We start from the raw sequence: 14560 nt of genomic DNA on the forward strand, positions 1-14560 counted from the left end.
CTGTTGCCGGTATGTTCTGTTTTCCTCTCTCTGTAAGGCCTAATATTCTCTAGAGCATGTGCTGTTCTTGTGATACAAATTAACTCTCAGATGAGTATTCAATGGGTTTTTTCTCCATGTGCAGCGAATCCTGTTTAGGATTCGCTGCATATTCGCAGCGTTCCGGAGGCTCCCTGTCACCCTATTCAATGCCGCAGGGGCTCGCTGCTCCTGATGGTGAATTTTAAACTGCTGCCTGCCCCAGAATTTGTGAGGGAGGGCTCCCGGGGACACAGGCAGCAGAAGCTGCCCCCCCCAGAGAGCTGACAGGGGTAGGGAGCCACTTCACTGGTCCCGCTTGTAACAAGCCGGGAACAGTGTGAAGTGAATATATGATATCTGATGAGCGGCTCCCGGCCCACTGCTGGCGAATGTGTAAAAAATAAAAATTAAATATAGATTAATGTGCTTCAAGTACATGAATAAAAATAGCATGCCCCTTCACAGAAAAAAAAATCTGATTTTTTTTTTTGACACCCAAAAAAAACCAACCTTTATTTTAAAAGATAACTTTCCACTTCACCTTAAAAAGATGTCGAATGCAAAAAATACACGAGCGAATTGCAGCGCATATGAAACTGAGAGCTGGCCGGAATTCACTGTTCACTTTCGCTGAACAGTGAACTTTGAATAGGGTGAATCAGATTTTCAGTGAAAAAGATTCACTGCACGGAGTGAAAATAGCCCGATTCGCCTAAAAAAACGGTGAATCAGGAGCATTGAATACTGGCCTCAGTCTTTAGCATATAACAGGTTAAGGAGGGTAATAAATAAAACATTGTGTGTGCAGTGTCGTGGATTTTAACACAGTGTCTCTGTGAGATGAGATCTGTTTTCTTCCGCCTTTGGAAGAACAGTTATTGCCTGTTTATTAAGTGCATTTCTTAAGATTATTTTCGGATACCGAATGATTGGCTAGAACACACCTTGAATTATCATGAAATACATTTGTTCACTTTAAAAGAAAAATCTCTGTTGCAAAATTGCTTCAAATTTGCAAATGCATGTATTGATTTCTCCATATAAGAGCCATTCCTTAGCAACATGACAGGGGTTCCTCCATCAGACATGTTTGAATGTAATGTGTAGAGGTATTTAAATGTTCTCACTGACTTCTGCTTGCCAAGATAACAGGAGTGAGGCCTGCCAAATGCCACAGTATTGTCTAATGCCAGAAACACACCACAGGATTTGTTCAAGGCTTTGTTAACACATAAATCCCAAAGATAAAGAAACTAGATAGAAGGTAATGAAATATCATCATACTGTTTTAGATCTCTATAGATGCTAATACTGTAGAAGTAGGATAAATAATATAGCTAGCAATAATAATTTAGCAAATCAGCTGATGCTGCAATCCATGGCCCTTACTTATTTAAGTGGTCCAGCTTTTCAAATACTACTATCTTTTTTTGGGGTTTAGTTTGCTTTTACATTTGAAACCCACTTATTTAAAATTGTTTAGCTTGCCATTAAATTCCTGTGAGTGGGCTCGCTGATTACAGGTAGTGGCAGTGTAACTACAATATAATTGGGCTTTTATTTCCTGTGGTGCTTTAAAAATATGTTTAGACTAATAGACGTTAATGATGAAATACTGGATGAGTAGATCTGATTTCTACCAGAAATATTAAATGAGCTAAACTTTTACCTCCGTTCCATCGACATAGCACCGAAGTCATATACCTTTTAGGCAGAAGAAGCACAGACTGTACAGTGTGAGACTTTCATGTTCTGCTTCTTCCTTAACACACTAGGCCTTTTGCCTCTGGTGACGTTATTGATACCGTATGCTGTTTAAATGACCGACTTTAAGGGTGATCATCATAATTGTCTTTTGCTTTTGCAGCTATCTGCATCGGTTCGATAGTGAGCTGGAACAAATTGAATTGCATAACTGCATCAAAGGTAGACAAGCAAGACAGCATGGCTCCCGGGAGACCGTCATTAAGCAGACTATAGAGCGGGAGAGAAGACTGTACAACGGATATGGCATGGGTAATATTTTATGCTTTTTTTTTTCATATAATGGTTGTGAGACAAATAATACATCGAAATGCTAGTCTGTTTGAACACTGGAGGATTTTAAATATCTCATTGATCTCCTGGGATTTGTCAAGTCAGTCGTTGTGGTTTAAATTTAAGATGCACTTTGTTTCTGGTTTTAAATGAACCTAAAAAAAGGCAAATTGTTCCTCCAATCAAGAACCTTTTGTTATTACCGTATTTTTCGGACTATAAGGCGCACCTAATAGCCTTAACTTTTCACAAAAATAGGCCATGCGCCTTATTATCCGGTGCGCCTTATGTGTGCACGGAGTTCCAAAATCTGTAAGAATGTTGTTGTGCGACTTTGGTAAGCGCTCCGCTTGATTGACTGTTGGACCAATTCCTGCTGACACCGGGACGTAATACATACACTACGTATTGCGTACACTGCGATGACCCCAGAAAATGGCACCAGTGAAGAGACATGCTTACGAGGCACAATTCAAAGAGTTTTAGCATGCGTCTTATAATACGGTGCGTCTTATGAATTGGTCAAGTACAGAAATAGACCCCATAAATGAGACTGCACCTTATAGTCCGGTGCGCCTTATATTGCAGAAAGTACGATAGAATGAACACATTGTTCACGTGGTTTAGCCGGTGATAGGAAATGGAAATGTTTCTCCAATGCCTGCTTACAGTGTCATCACTAGTATACTATAATGTGGCTTGTTTATTATCTGCTCCTTATGAATATTACAATACTGTATATGCTACAGGAATGGCAGCTTATGCATTCATTTCAATAGACCACTATGCGATTTGGGCCTGATTTTACGCGATTCCGGTGGATCTGGCCTAGAAATCAGGTGAAATTGGCCCAAATACAGTAGCATGTGTGTGACATCCGATCAGATGCGCGGTCCTGTGCGGATCGGATCCAGAGTTCGTTAGTGCTACAAGTAAGAGCTCGCCGATTTTATGGAATTCCGGTGGATTGGGCCGAGAAAACAGTTTACCTCAAAAACTGTAATGTACCATGTGTATGAGCAGATCTGGCCACAGGTGAATATAGGCATGCTGCATATCATTTTAATCAACAGTCTGCTAGTAATTCTTATTTCTCTACCGTCCAATGGGATACTGGGTTCACTACTATGGGGATTGAGACCTCCGCAGGAGAGACAGGCACATAAAAGAACTTTCAGTGTGGGTGCACTGGCTCCTCCCCTCAATCTCCCTCCACTAGTCAGTTTTGAAAAATGTGCATCAGGAGAGACAGTGCTTCTGGATGCTCCAGAGTTTTTCTACATTTATTTTCAAAGTTTGTTATTTTGGGGCGCTGTGGTGACCACACAGCTGTCCTGCTTCGTGGGTGTCAGGGGAAGGGTCAGTCCCCGAAGTCTTCAGGTGCAGAGCTGACCCTGCTACAGGACAATTCGGTCCTGTGTGGGGCTTGTCACCGCACGGCATTGCGCTGTGGCGAGCAAGCCCCCTAGCCGCCGCACACCCCTGACAGGTCTGAAGACTTCAGTGGTGAGTACAGGCTGGGGGTCCCACAAGGGGACCCCGCAGCCATTTCTGGTGCGGCAGGATGACGGGCAGTAATGGCGGCCCTCTAGCAGGGACCGCGTGAACCCCGCATCTGGTAACTGGCATAGAGGTGCTGCAGCTGGACCACCAGGGACACCCCTCAGTATATATATATAATATTATACCTTTATTACTTATGTCAGTATAAACGTTATGGAAGCGCCAGCTCCGTGTACAGGGGGGCGGGGCTTCACTCAGAGCGGGACCAAGCTCTGCTGGGCGCGCGCTGTCACTTCCTGCTTCTTCACACGCTGCCAGATTACATTACAGAGGGCTCCTCACTGGCGTGGTGGATCCGGGTCCTTGCAGCACGGCAGAGACAGCAGGTTTTATAGCGATTTAGCGCTGCTGCGCTATCTGGCTTGTTATAGACACTGTGTTGTTCATATCACTGTGTATAGTGTTACCAGCTCACCCAGATCTGTGAGTTCAGGTTAAGGGTGCACTTGGTTCCCCAATTGCTCTGTTTTTCTCCCACTGATTTGTTACAAGACACACATAAAGCAAGCACATAGTCTGTTTTAACATCCAGTGGTGTGGTGTGTGCACGTGTGTGACTGCGTGGGGGTTGAGTTGTACTGCTGTACACAGAGGTACTGTCTCATCATGGTGAAAAAGTTCACTTGTATGGTGTGTAGCACCAAGTTTGTGCCCAAATCACAGTCCCAAGTTACTTGTGAGGCTTGTATGTCACCACAACCCAGTAGTGCTGACACTCAGATCAGTGGGGTGCCCCCACAGCTTGTGGGGCCATCTCACGCAGACGAGCAGGAGCCTGTTTGGGCCTCCAACATAAAGACATTGTTGGATTCTGTGGCTTCACAGCTTTCCACTAACACTCAGCAAACGCAGAGGGCTCAGAGGGAATTGTCCATGTTAGCTGCCAGGGTGGATATTCTTCATACCCTTAATGTACCTCCTCCTCCCGCACAGCCCCAAAAGAGGCCGGCTGCTGCGATGGCCCCTGATTCAGATGATGACGATGAGGACATATTGGAGGAGGGAGAGGAGCAGGTTCTGCAGGAACCAGTCCCTGAGTTAGCAGTGCACGGTCCTGAACCGCTTATCAGGGCCATTAGGGATGTTTTAGATCTCCCGGTGGAGGCATCCACAGAAGGAGATCCTTTCTTCATGACTCAGAGGAAACAGCCAGTATACTTCCCTGAGCAGGCAGAGTTAGAAACTGTTTTCAGGGCTGCATGGCAAAACCCTGATAAGAGGTTTACTCTATCAAAGCGGTTCACTAATGCTTATCCTTTTGAACCTTTGGGCAGGAAGAAGTGGGAGGAGCCACCGGTAGTGGACTCCCGCCTTTCTAAAAAGGTGTTGCTACCAGTCCCAGGTGTATCCACCCTTAAGGACGGGGCGGACAGGAGGCTGGAAGCTACCCTCAAGTCCATATACATGGCTAGTGGGGCCTCTCAGCGCCCAGTTCTAGCCAGCTGCTGGATGGCTAAGGCCATTCATACCTGGTCAACCCAGATTCAGGAAATGTTGTTGGGTGACATGACTGTGGCCCAGATAGGCGACAGCCTGCGTCACATTCAGGACACCGCTAAGATCCTGTGTGAGGCGCAAAAGGAATTGGGCGCAATAAACGCACGCAATTCAGCCATGGCGGTTTCAGCCAGACGGGCCTTGTGGCTACGTCAGTGGTCCGCGGATGTGGATTCAAAAAAGAGTGTGGAGGGTATTCCCTTTACAGGAGAATGGCTTTTTGAAAGTGAATTAGACGGTTGGATTTCCAAGGCCACGGCGGGAAAATCTACCTTCCTTCCATCAGCTCCCACAGTAGCAAAGCGCACCTTCACAGGTACTTCCCAGCAGTCCTTTCGTGGGAACAGGTTTCGCCCCAAGGCTAGGGGCGCCTCCAATGCCAACAGAGGCACGAGAGGCAAGTTTAGGAAGCCTAACACCTCCAGTACCCAGGACCGTCCCAATGCCCGCGGCTTCCTCTAAGCCTGCAGCATGACGGGGTTTTCCCGCCACGAGAGTCTCTCGCGGTGGGAGCGCGATTGTTGCATTTCAGCCATGTGTGGGACGCCTCTGGTCTGGATTCCTGGGCCAGGGGTCTCATTTCTCTAGGCTACAGGCTGGAATTCGACAAACCCCCTCCCAGAAGATACTTCAAGTCGGCCCTTCCAGCATCCCAGGAGGATTAGGTTCTCCTTCAGGGGGCCATTACCAGGCTGCTTCAGTCTCAGGTAATTGTACCGGTGCCAAGCACGGAGCAGGGCCAGGGATATTATTCCAACTTATTCCTGGTACCGAAGCCAGACGTCTCAGTAAGGCCCATCCTGAATCTAAAGTCACTGAACCCCTTCCTGCATGTGTTCAAGTTCAGGATGGAGTCCTTGCGCTCCGTGATCGCCAGTCTAGAGAGAGGGGAGTTCTTGGCCTCTATAGACGTCAAGGACGCCTATTTACACATCCCTATCTGGCCCCCACACCAAATCTATCTCAGGTTTGCCTTAGGGAACGACCATTACCAATTCCGGGCCATGCCTTTCGGCCTGTCGACTGCCCCGCGGGTTTTCACAAAGGTAATGGCGGAAATGATGTCACTACTCAGGCTTCGAAGGGTGAATGTCGTGCCTTACCTGGACGACCTGCTAATAAAGGCAGGGTCGGCAGAGGCTTTGAGCAGTGCTCTCAATCTGTCCATACAAGTGCTAAGAGACCACGGGTGGATCCTGAACATGTCCAAATCATCGCTGGTTCCGACCCAGAGGATGGTTTTCTTGGGCATGATCCTGGATACATCGGAACAAAGAGTCTTTCTGCCGATGGAAAAGGTCAGTGCGATACAACTGCTGGTCAGGGAGGTCCTACAGTCTCCCCTGGTACAGATCCATCTTTGCCTCAGGCTTCTAGGCAAGATGGTGGCTTCATTCGAAGCAATACAATTTGGCCGGTTCCATTCCAGGGTCCTTCAATTGGATATTCTGACAAAATGGTCCGGCTCCCCTCTGCAGATGCGCAGAAGGATTGGCCTTGCAACAAGAACCAGGATCTCGCTACAGTGGTGGCTAGATTCATCCAATCTGTTGGCAGGCAGACGTTTCCAGATCCAGGACTGGATTCTGGTAACCACGGACGCCAGCCTGAGGGGCTGGGGGGCTGTGACACAGGGAGTCCGCCTCCAGGGTCGGTGGTCTCCACTGGAGTCAGGCCTTCATATCAACAAGCTGGAGTTGAGGGCGGTCTACTATGCCGTTACAGGCAGCTCCATTGTTACAGGGCAAGGCGATCCAGGTCCAGTCGGACAATGCCACCACTGTGGCCTATATAAATCGTCAGGGTGGTACCAAGAGCATGCCTTGCATGAGAGAAGCGTCAAAGATTCTGTCTTGGGCGGAACAGAATGTCCAGGCCCTGTCTGCCATTTTTATCCCAACGTCGACAACTAGGAGGCGGACTTCCTGAGTCGTCACGATCTTCACCCGGGAGAGTGGGGCCTTCACACTCAAGTGTTCGATGCCATAGTGGATCTGTGGGGGCTCCCTCAGATCGACCTGATGGCTTCACGATTGAACCACAAGGTAGAGATGTACTGTGCACGGACCAGAGACCCAGGGGCGATAGCGGTGGACGCTCTCACCTGGACCTGGGATTTCCAATTGGTGTACCTGTTCCCACCTCTCCCATTGTTAGCTCGGGTGCTAAAGCGGCTCCGGCATCAGGGGACGGAAGCCATACTGGTGGCACCAGATTGGCCAAGAAGGGCCTGGTACGGGGACATTCAGGCCATGCTAGTGGAAGACCCGTGGCGTCTGCCCCTAAGAAAAGACCTGCTCCTCCAGGGCCCGTTCGTCTTTCAGGACTTACAGCGGCTACGTTTAACGGCCTGGAGGTTGAGCAGCAGATCTTAGTCCACAAGGGTCTCCATCCCTCTGTCGTCACTACAATGATCAAAGCCAGGAAGCCGGTGACGGCTTCTCATTATCATGTCATATGGCGAAAATATATTGCCTGGTGCGAGAAGAATGACTTGCCTCCGGCCAGTTTTCGATTTAAACAGCCTGCTACGCTTCCTCCAGGCTGGATTGGAAAAGGGACTCAGATTGGGATCCTTAAAGGTCCAAATATCCACGCTGTCTGTGTTCTTCCAGAAAAAGATTGCGGCCTTGCCGGAAGTGCAAACCTTCTTACAGGGGGTTCTGAGGATTCAGCCCCCCTTTGTGCCTCCCACTGCACCGTGGGATTTGGAAGTAGTTCTTACTTTCTTAAAATCAGCCCGGTTTGTTCCACTGGAGGAGTCTGAGCTGCGGCACCTCACTTGGAAGACGGTTGTTCTGCTGGCTCTAGCTTCGGCCAGGAGGGTGTCCGAGCTTGGGGCCTTATCATGTCGGAGCCCTTACCTTGTGTTCCACAACGATAGGGCGGAGCTCAGGACTAGACCACAATTCCTTCCAAAGGTGGTGTCAGGGTTCCACCTAAACCAACCTATTGTGGTCCCTTCTAGCGCGGCACACCCGGATATACCAGATACCTTGGATGTGGTCCTCACCCTTAAGGGGTATGTCAAGTGCACAGCTAGGATCCGAAAGACGGACAGCCTATTTGTGCTTTATGATGCGCAGAAGAAAGGATTACCTGCTTCAACGCGTACAATTGCCAGGTGGATAAGATGTACTATCCAACAGGCTTATGCATCAGCTGGTTTATTGCTTCCTTTTTCAGTAAAGGCTCATTCAACCAGGTCTGTAGGTACCTCTTGGGCAGCTGCTCGAGGGGTGTCCGCCATGCAGCTTTGCAGGGCCGCTACTTGGTCAGGGCAACACACATTTGTGAAGTTCTACAAGTTTGACACCCTGGCCAGGGAGGATTCCCAGTTCGGGAATGCGGTTCTACAGCAGACTCCGCACGTTCCCACCCGTTCAGTTAGCTTTGGGACCTCCCCATAGTAGTGAACCCAGTATCCCATTGGACGGTAGAGAAAATAGGATTTTGGGTACCTACCGGTAAATCCTTTTCTCGTAGTCCATATGGGATACTGGGAGCCCGCCTCGGTGCGGCTTTTCTGCTGTCAGATCCTACTTCATTGTTAGGCTTGTTGCCTTGTTCTCTATAGGATGGATATGTCTATAGACTTTTTTTCTAGTTACAGGTGTCCTCTGAAGTTGTTAGGATTCACCTTTTAAATGTTTTTGTTCGTTTGGGTGTGCTGGATGAATCTCACCACAATACATTATCACATACTCCTCACATGCTCTCCTTCGGCACAGTTTTTGCATTAACTGACTAGTGGAGGGAGATTGAGGGGAGGAGCCAGTGCACCCACACTGAAAGTTCTTTTATGTGCCTGTCTCTCCTGCGGAGGTCTCAATCCCCATAGTAGTGAACCCAGTATCCCATATGGACTACGAGAAAAGGATTTACCGGTAGGTACCCAAAATCCTATTTTGCATAGTGATGCAAAAAAAGAAGCTAGACGCTAACAGGACTTGTCACCACTCATCTGCCGCTGTGTGGCATATTGAGGCAAGATGTATTAGGACACATCTGTATGTAGTGACAGTCATTTCGGGATCTGCTGGCCTGTGTCTTTGTCTTCCACTGTCTCTCCTTATTCTAGCCATGTTAGACCATCAATCACTTCACAGAAATACCAGTTGCTAATGACTGCTTTATTATTTCCAGTTGATTGTGTCTGTGTTACAGTTGCCATACATAATTTTCCAGCAGCTGCAATTATTATACCTCTATATTATGTATCGCATTCTCTATTGTAAGCTAATTTGGGCAGGGTAATCTGTACCTTGTGTTTTCATGTCTTTTTTTTATCGGTCCCCTCAATGTTCACTGCTGTACAGTGAAGCAATGTGGTTACCTTGCATCTTCACAAATACGGCAAGTGTGCCCCTATGAGCATGCACACATTAAAGATGCAGAAGCGTACTGTCAACCAGATATTTCAGATATGTGTAGTAATATTATCTTCCTTTATTTATAAAGTGCCACAAGGGATCAGCAGCATTCAGTTACAGAATACATAAATAAGCAAAACAAGAACACAGTAACTTACAGTCCAAGACAGTATAATACATGTACAGGGTATATAAATCTGTAATCACTTCTGAGTGATTTCTTTTACAGTGTCCTCTAGTATGTATGGGGCTTCAGTGTGGTAGAAAATCAATGGACGTGGTGCCTTAGAAAGAAAATAGAGTAGAAGATGATTTAACTGATGGAATAGCAAATGAGGTATGAGGGCCCTGCTTGTGAGAGCATACATACTATAGAAAGAAGCATGAGAGGGTTAAGGGAAATCTAGGATATTGTGATGGGCATTATGGATGAATTTCCTCTGGCAAATTGGTTATCTACTACATGAGTGACAGAGCAATGCAGAATGTCCACGGTGCCCTTTGTGCCTAGGTCCTGTGCCCAGACAGACTGAACATTGTAGCAGATCCTGAGTACGTGTAAAAAGGGTGCAGTGACCTGTTGTCGCTTGTTATCAGAGAAAATCCTCTCACCCTGAATAGAACACAGCATTTTGTTTGTCTCACATACTATACAGTATATTCAGATGTACCTGTCACTTCATCACAGGATACCATTTTTCATAACAATACAGCTTGTCAAATCACTAGAAGTACGTATAACTATACACATTAAACCATGATGTTTATATATGAATGTAAGAAAGCTTCCACTTGCATAATGAGTGCATGACGAATATCTCAAATCTTACGTCTAGATCTGCAAGGCTTTTCTCTTTTACAGTGCCAATCCTCAGTACTTTGGGAACTCTGTAGCATAACATAACCGGCTCTAATGCATGTACCTTTTATACATTTTAGGGTATATGGTTTCAGAAATGCTTATACTTTCTGTTCTGATTTATAAAATGTTGCCTTGGGTTTTCCAGCGTAGAGATGTTATACTGAATATGGCTTTTAAATTGACAAAATATTATACTGTATATAATTAAAATACTTAAAAAAATTATAATCAGAACTATTCAATATGAAGCGCATTGAGTCCTGTTTGCAAAAGTGTGCTATATAAATAAAAGTATACCCCATTCACACCAGCCTTTTTTCCTGGGTTGTCCCCGGCAACAGCCTGGGTGTAGTGCTGTTGTGAATGGGCAATGCCCTACCAAGGTTGCTCCTGGGGTCTTCCCAGGATACTGTATGGTGCCATGTGAATGGGTAACCCAGGTCGAGCAACCCGGGTCCCGTTCAAAGCATGGAGGAGGCAGTGCTGCCTCCTCTCCCGCCCCCTCAAACGACTTTTTCAATCAAATTTACAAACATAATCATGGAAGAAGGACATACAGTTTCTTATAGTAATAGAGTAGCAACATTGGGAAGTATTAGAGCAAATAAGAATGTTTATTGCAATTAAATACATTACTTATAAAATGAACCCTAATAAGTGCAGCACAATGTTTTTGGTGTAGTGTTCAATTAGTTTCCAGCAGGACAGTGGTGACCATGTGACTTGGCAATGGTATATTCGTTCATTTAGCACACGGATCTCTTCAACATGTGGAAAGATAACAACCTGTCTTGCATGATTTGGCACACATAGTTCCATGTGTAGTCATGGCGACTGATGTACTAATGATGTGTTAATAAATTGCAGTCATTAAACACCAGGACTGGTGTAGGAGGGAGGGATTTATGTTCATGGAACACTGGGCGGACTTCTCGGTCAGGCACCATCTTTTTTGCCGTGATGGATTGCACCTGAACGAGGAGGGGGGCTGCGGTGCTGGGGGGAAGAATGGTTAGACGGTTGGAGTAGATTTTATACTACGCAATGGGGGGGTGGGGGGTGGGGGTAGCTAGATACTATGGGACCCATAGTGAGAATTGTAGGATTGGGGTCAAGAATCAATTTTGGTTGAGGAGGAGGGGGAGGACATAGTTACAGGCAATGTCCGGGGTACTAATAAGGGTAATATTGTGGGTAATTCCCAGGGTGTTCCAGGAATATTATGTAATAACAGTAATCTTACCTCATTACAGCTCTTAGGTACAGATGCCCTTAGGGTATGGGAAGGAGTAAACGACATAGGAAGAAGTTTCAAAACTGTAAATAGGTTGGGCAGTGGGCATGGTGTGGAGGGCTGTAGAGAGTCTACTGAGGGGGAGGTGGGTACGAGGAAGTTAGTAAGGAATACAAATAAGTCCAGAGGAGAAATTAAACACAATGTTAGGGAGGCAACTAAAAATAAACATAAATTAAAATGCCTACTGGCTAATGCAAGAAGCTTAGCAGGTAAAATCGGGGAACTAGAAACTGTGGTCACTAGGGACGATTATGACATTATTGGTATTACAGAAACATGGTGTAACGAGTCGCACAACTGGGCATTAAGCATGGAGAGATATACACTCTACAGAAAGACAGGGAAAATAGAAAGGGCGGGGCTGTGCCTATATGTAAAAAATAACTTAACATCGTGTGAGAAAGAAATGATCACAGGTACAGAGGAAGATTACACGGAGGCCGTGTGGGCAGAGATAACCGACAATAACAAAAAAACGGTTTCCTAGCACGGCGCCACCGATTTTATTTGTATGCAATTGGGTTGCAAAAATCGGGTCAATCATCGTATGCAACTATATTGCATGCGATGCGATTGACCCGACCGACCCGATTTTTTACATTGGAACCAATGTTAAATGGTCCCTGAGACCCAATTTTACATTGGTCCCAATGTTAAATGCCCCCCAGACCCCATTTTTTCATTGTATGTCAACACATTGTTAACGCAACGATCAACGTGAACCCGAAGCGTGGCGAGCGGCGGCGGTGCGCGTCCTCCGACCTTTTTATACCCCCACTATCCACGTTGGCGTGGAGTTGATTTTATATAGTGTGGCGAGCCACCGATTCTGAAGCGTGGCGAGCGCACGCGCATTACTTCACTGGTATTACACGTCCCCTCGCGGGACTCGCTGCGCTCGCCACACTATATAAAATCAACTCCACGCTGATGTGGATAGTGGGGGTATGAAAAGGTCGGAGGACGCGTACCGCCCCCTCGCGGCCTCGCTGCGCTCGCCGCGCTTCTGGTTGGTGTTCATCATGGGGTGGCGTTAACAATGGGGGGGGGGGGGCATTTGACATAGAAATTACCCATCAGGGTGGGTATACAATCAAAAATTGGGTATGGGGGGGCCATTTAACATTGGTTCCTATGTAAAATCGGGTCCATCGCATTGGTCGCATTGTATGCCATTATAATGGCATACAATGGACCCGATTTTACATAGGAATTTAACATTTCATACAATGCTTACAATGTAAAATCGGGTCGGTCACATTGCATGCCATTATAATGGCATGCGATGGACCCGATTTTACATTTGTCGGGAAACCTCCAAAAAAAGCCCGAAATCGGGTTGGTCAGGTCCCATCGCATACCTTAAGTTAAGGTATGCGATGGGACCCGATGGGCGCCGTGCTAGGAAACAAGTACCAAAAAACCTAATAAAATTTTAATAGGGGTATGCTATAGACCACCAAACATAAACGAAAGGGACGAGTCTCTTGTTTTAAAACAAATCAAACAATCATTAGATTAGGGTCAGGTATTCATTTTTGGGGGATTTTAATTTACCTGATATTGATTGGAAAAACAAAACAGGTAAAACAGCAAGAAGCAGTGGGTTCCTAAGCTTACTTAAAGATCAGTTTATCACACAAACGGTAGAAGCTCCAACTCGTAATAAGGCATTATTGGATTTGGTATTAACAAATAACATAGATCTAGTTTCAAACACAAAAATAATTGAACACCTAGGGAACAGTGACCACAATATGGTTTCACTGGAAATCAACTTCAGTAAATTACATCATAAAGGATCGGCAAAAATACTAAACTTCAGAAAAGCTAACTTCGAATTATTCAGAGAAGCCCTAAAAAGAATTGTGTGGTTTTTGAGGGGGGAAATGTGGGATACTCTAAAAAATGTACTCAAATCATTAACCATTAAATATATTTCTAAAGTAAATAAGGGTAAATTCAATAAAAAAAAGCCACCATGGTTGGACAAAAAGTTAGGTCAGCAATCAACAATAAAACGAGAGCATTTAAATTCTATAAAAATAACTTAAATGAGGAGGCATTCACCAAATACAAAGAATCAAACAAAATTTGCAAAGGGGCAATCAAAGTATCTAAAAGGGATTATGAAGAGCGCATAGCCACTGAAAGTAAAACTAACCCCAAGAAGTTTTTCAAATACGTAAATGTATAATTAAGGACAACATAGGCCCACCGATATCACTGGAAAAAGTTTTACGGAGGATAAGGGAAAAGCAGAACTGTTAAATGAGTTCTTCTCATCAGTGTTTACTAAGGGAGAGCAGACTGTGGAACGCATACATACCACAAATGGGATGAACAAGCCGGACCTCAATATTGATTTCTCTACCGAGGAAATAATATTGAGGTTCAGCAAAATCAAAACAAATAAATCACCTGGGCCAGATGGGATTCATCCTAGGGTACTAATGGATTTAAGGGAGGAATTAGCTTCCCCTCTACATTATAGCTTTGATAATTCGCTATCATCAGGAAAGGTACCAAAAGACTGGAGAATAGCAGAGGTAGTGCCATTATTCAAAAAAGGAAAAAGGAGGATCCCGCTAATTACAGACCTGTTAGTTTAACATCAATAGTGGGTAAACTAACTATTTGAAGGATTTTTAAGAGATGGTATCCAGGAATATTTAGACCTTCATAGTTTACTCAGTAATAACCTGCATGGGTGTTTGAAAAATCATTCATGCCAAACTAATCTTCTTGGTTTCTATGAAGAGGTTAGCAAAAACCTTGATAATGGAAATGCTGTAGATGTGATTTTCCTAGATTTTGCTAACGCCTTCGACACAGTACCACACAAGCGGTTGATAAATAAAATGGAGGACCTGGGATTAGGGGCAAATATCTGTAGATGGGTAGGGAACT

The 14560-nt window shown here is 45.5% G+C and overlaps 1 protein-coding gene across 2 annotated transcripts in view; it reads left to right on the forward strand.

Moving 5' to 3' along the window:
- Positions 1-14560, forward strand: part of TMA16 (translation machinery associated 16 homolog) — a 91355-nt gene that overhangs the window by 59112 nt on the left and 17683 nt on the right. For both annotated transcript variants that reach the window (XM_083172787.1, XM_083172795.1), the window contains exon 5: positions 1889-2037. In XM_083172787.1, the coding sequence (XP_083028913.1) occupies positions 1889-2037 (149 nt within the window). The remainder of the gene's footprint in view (positions 1-1888; positions 2038-14560) is intronic.

The sequence above is a fragment of the Crinia signifera genome, chromosome 1 (assembly GCF_055691185.1).
Source record: "Crinia signifera chromosome 1, ASM5569118v1, whole genome shotgun sequence".
NCBI classification, from domain to species: domain Eukaryota; kingdom Metazoa; phylum Chordata; class Amphibia; order Anura; family Myobatrachidae; genus Crinia; species Crinia signifera.